General features: G+C 35.9%; 1 protein-coding gene across 4 annotated transcripts in view; it reads right to left on the bottom strand.

Moving 5' to 3' along the window:
- Positions 1–3,658, bottom strand: part of ZMYM4 (zinc finger MYM-type containing 4) — a 100,346-nt gene that overhangs the window by 75,989 nt on the left and 20,699 nt on the right. For all 4 annotated transcript variants that reach the window (XM_027771944.1, XM_014587890.2, XM_014587888.2 and 1 more), the window contains 2 exons: positions 3,216–3,658; positions 391–455 (listed from right to left, as the gene is read on the bottom strand). In XM_027771944.1, the coding sequence (XP_027627745.1) occupies positions 391–455; positions 3,216–3,658 (508 nt within the window). The remainder of the gene's footprint in view (positions 1–390; positions 456–3,215) is intronic.

The following is a 3,658-nucleotide window of genomic DNA, read 5'->3' on the forward strand; positions in this document are numbered from 1 at the left end:
AAAATTAGAGAAAAAAAAAGAAAAAAAAAAAGAAAAAAAAAAAAAAAAAAAAAAAAAAAGAAATGAAGACCTCTATGAACATTAATTAAGAGTCCCTATACCTAAAGTAAGTGTAGGCATATAGCATATGCTATAGGGATTCTTAATTAAGTATATATGCTTAATTAAATATACATGCTATATATCTGTCAGAATAAATAAAGAAAAACTTAGGAGCTGAGGTTTCTTAGAATGTCTCTGAAGATACCCTTAACCAAATAATACAACAAATAAAAAACAATAAAAAAAATTCACTCTAACAAATATAAGTTAAAAGTTTAGAAAGTGACATAAAGAAATCTTTGACCCTTGTCACAGTTATAGCAATCTACATACACACTGAAAACTTACCCTAAAGTTTGTTTCTGGGGTTTGTGGTAAATGGGTATGTAATGTTTCTTCAACTTGATTAGCCACTAAAGAAAAACAAACATATGTATATGAATAACAAATCTTATAAAGAGTGACCCAGAAAGCTATTATTCAATAATCAACTCTTTTTCAACATTCATTCATTAAACTGGGTCCCTCAAAAACACCCAAAAGGTAATTTCACTCTAAGTTCTACACAATCTGTCACCATCTAACTTCTACCCTATCTTATAGCTTTTCCTTGCTCAATACTAAAACCACAAAGATAAAATTCATCTCTCTCCTAAGAATTCCTAAAACTCAGGGGACCAGCAGGTGGTGTGATGATTAAGGCGCTGGACACCCCCACATGGCTGACCATCCTTTCAGTCCTGGATTTGGTGGCCTGCTTTCTCGCTTTCTCTCTCTCTCTGTCTCTCTCTGTGTCTCTCTGGTCGAATTAAAATAGACAAATGAATAAATAAAATTAAATAATTATTTAAAAAAAAGAATTCCTAAAACTCATTATTTCAGTTATTTGCCTCATGACAAACTTTTCTATAACTGTCTTCAACTAGTCACTGATGTATCTACTGCCTGACCTATTCCTTTTATTAACAGACATGATGTCCTTTGAGAAGTACTCTCCTAATTTTCAATATTCCTATAAGAGACAGTGAAATACATACTGGAGAATAGTGGTTAGGGAGCTAGATTCCCACATGGCCAACCTTGTTTGAGTTCCAGACCTGGCGGTTTGCTCTCTCACTTTCCTTCTCTCTCTTTCTGGCAAATTAAAATAATAATAAATAAAAATTACATAATCCTTTTGAAAAAAAAATATTGAGTCATATATATTGAAAATGTATAGTATACCCTTGCACGGTCTTGTACATAATGGACACTCAAAACGGTAGTCCTTTTTAATAATACTGTTCTTTCTACCATATATTTCCTAGCATTGCCAAAAGAAACATAAGGACTGGTATAGTGTAACTGCTTCCCCTCACGTCTATTGAACATTTACGGATGGATTATCATTTTCACTGAACTATGTTAGGTCCAAAGGATAAAAAATGAGTAAGGAACACTCTAGAAATCTAGCATGTTTCCTGGATGCTAGAAATTCCTACATTAGAAGGTAAGGCAAAACAATTACAAAACTATATCACTGTATGATGTGCACTACAAATAATGAGGCATAAACAAAACACAGATAAGGAAACAATTCATTGTTGAAGTAAGCAGTCAGAAATGATTATGGGGGGCCGGCAGGTGGCACTGTGGTTTAGGGCGCTGAACTCCTACATGGCCAACTATAGTTCCATCTCGGACCTGACAGTTGCTTTCTCATCCTCTCTTTCTCTCTCTCTAGCCAAACTAAAATAAATAAATAAACAAACAAATAAATAAAGTTAAAGAAAATAATTCTTAAAAAAAAAAAAAAAGATTACAGAATAGAAAAAGTTTATGGGAACCAGCAGTTAGCGTAATGGCTATGTCGCTGGACTCCCACATAGTCAACCGCGGTTCGTGTCCCCGGACCCGGTGGCTTAAAACTCACGCCGGGCGTGTGTGCGTGCGTGCTCAAGATCCCGAGAGGAGAATGGAGGAGAAGGGACTGCGGCGTAACCATCCCCCCGGGGGGTGATTTCTCGCTTTCTGTCTCTATGTCTCTCTCTGTCTGTCTGGCAAGCACAGGTGCCCTATAGCAAAAACCTCTCCAAAAAATAAAAAAAATTAAAAATTAAAAAAATAGAAAAAGTTTATGAGATAGTCATTGTTGGGTAAGAAGTCCTATTATAGGCATATATACAAAGAGAGAAATGACATGCAGGCAAATGGAACAATAGAACAAAAGGAAAGCAGAGAAGAAAATATATGCTATATTTAAGAATGATACTAGAGGCACCAGTGGGTGGCATGGTGGTCAAGGTGCTATACCATATGGCTGACAGTGGTTCAAGTCTTGGACCAGGCGGCTTGCTCTTTTGCTTTCCCTCTGTCTGTCCCTTATTAAATTTAAAAAATAATAATGAATAAAATGAAATAATTCTCTAAAAAAAAAAAAAGAAACTAGAATTAAAGCACAAGGTACACAAGGCAAATAGGCTCAAAGAAGAGCCTTAAGAAACATCTAAAACATAAAATAGCAATGTTATTTTTTTAAAAAAAAATCTCCCTAATTTTAACTAATTGTTTTTGGTTTTTTTTTGGAGAGATTTTCACTGTAGGGCGCGTGCGCTCGCCAGACAGACAGAGAGAGACATAGAGACAGAAAGTGAGAAATCACCCCCCGGGGGGATGGTTACGCCGCAGTCCCTTCTCCTCCATTCTCCTCTCGGGATCTTGAGCACGCACACACACGCGCCCGGCGTGAGTTTTAAGCCACCGGGTCCGGGACACGAACCGCGGTCGACTACATGGGAGTCCAGCGACACAGCCATTACACCAACTGCTGGTTCCCAATTTGGACTAATTGTTAAAACAGCAGTTTGAACTTAGTGCTTACAGCACAAAGAAGTTAAATCCAACCTCAAGTTCTAACATTCAACAAAAGAAAATGAATAGATGATTCAAATTATCTTGCCTTCTCATCAAAATATTGCAACCAGGGGAGGGAGAAATGAAGCTTAGAGCTATTTTCAATCATTTACACAATTAACAAAAGTTACTGGAAGAAATACAGTCACTATGCAAAGAATAAGAAGAAAAATTACAAGCTTAAGGACGAATTTAACTGTTCATACTTTAGTAACATAAAAAGCAGTATTATTAGTAGTATTCTATCACTGTGTTAATGGTTCTAGTGCAACAATTATTACCTGCTTTATCATAAAAACTGCTTTTCAATCGTGAATCCAAATCTTTATGGGGTTTATCCAACCGTTTTTCACGTTCATAAGTTAGGTCTCTATTTTTCTCTTTTCCAGAAAATGTCTCTTTGCTGTTTTCTCTTACTAGATTAAAATCTTTCCGTATAGCTTTAAAGACAGAAACCTGATCAAAATGTTTGGGAAAGTCTTTTTTTAACTTATTTGGAATTTGCATTTCATTTTCATTGTCTGATTCATGCTGTGTGACTCTTCTTTCTACTTCCAAGCTATCATCAGTATGAATTGAAGAAACAAGATTGTCCTTTGAATTAAATTCCTGCTCATCCTCGTTGTCACTACCAACGACTGGAATTCCTGCAAGATCCCCAGAGTTCAAAAAGTAATCATCTTCATCCAGTAATGAATTTTCAGACCCTGTTTGATTCGGCATT

The sequence above is a fragment of the Tupaia chinensis genome, unplaced genomic scaffold (genome assembly GCF_000334495.1).
Source record: "Tupaia chinensis unplaced genomic scaffold, TupChi_1.0 Scaffold000239_1, whole genome shotgun sequence".
Taxonomy (NCBI): domain Eukaryota; kingdom Metazoa; phylum Chordata; class Mammalia; order Scandentia; family Tupaiidae; genus Tupaia; species Tupaia belangeri.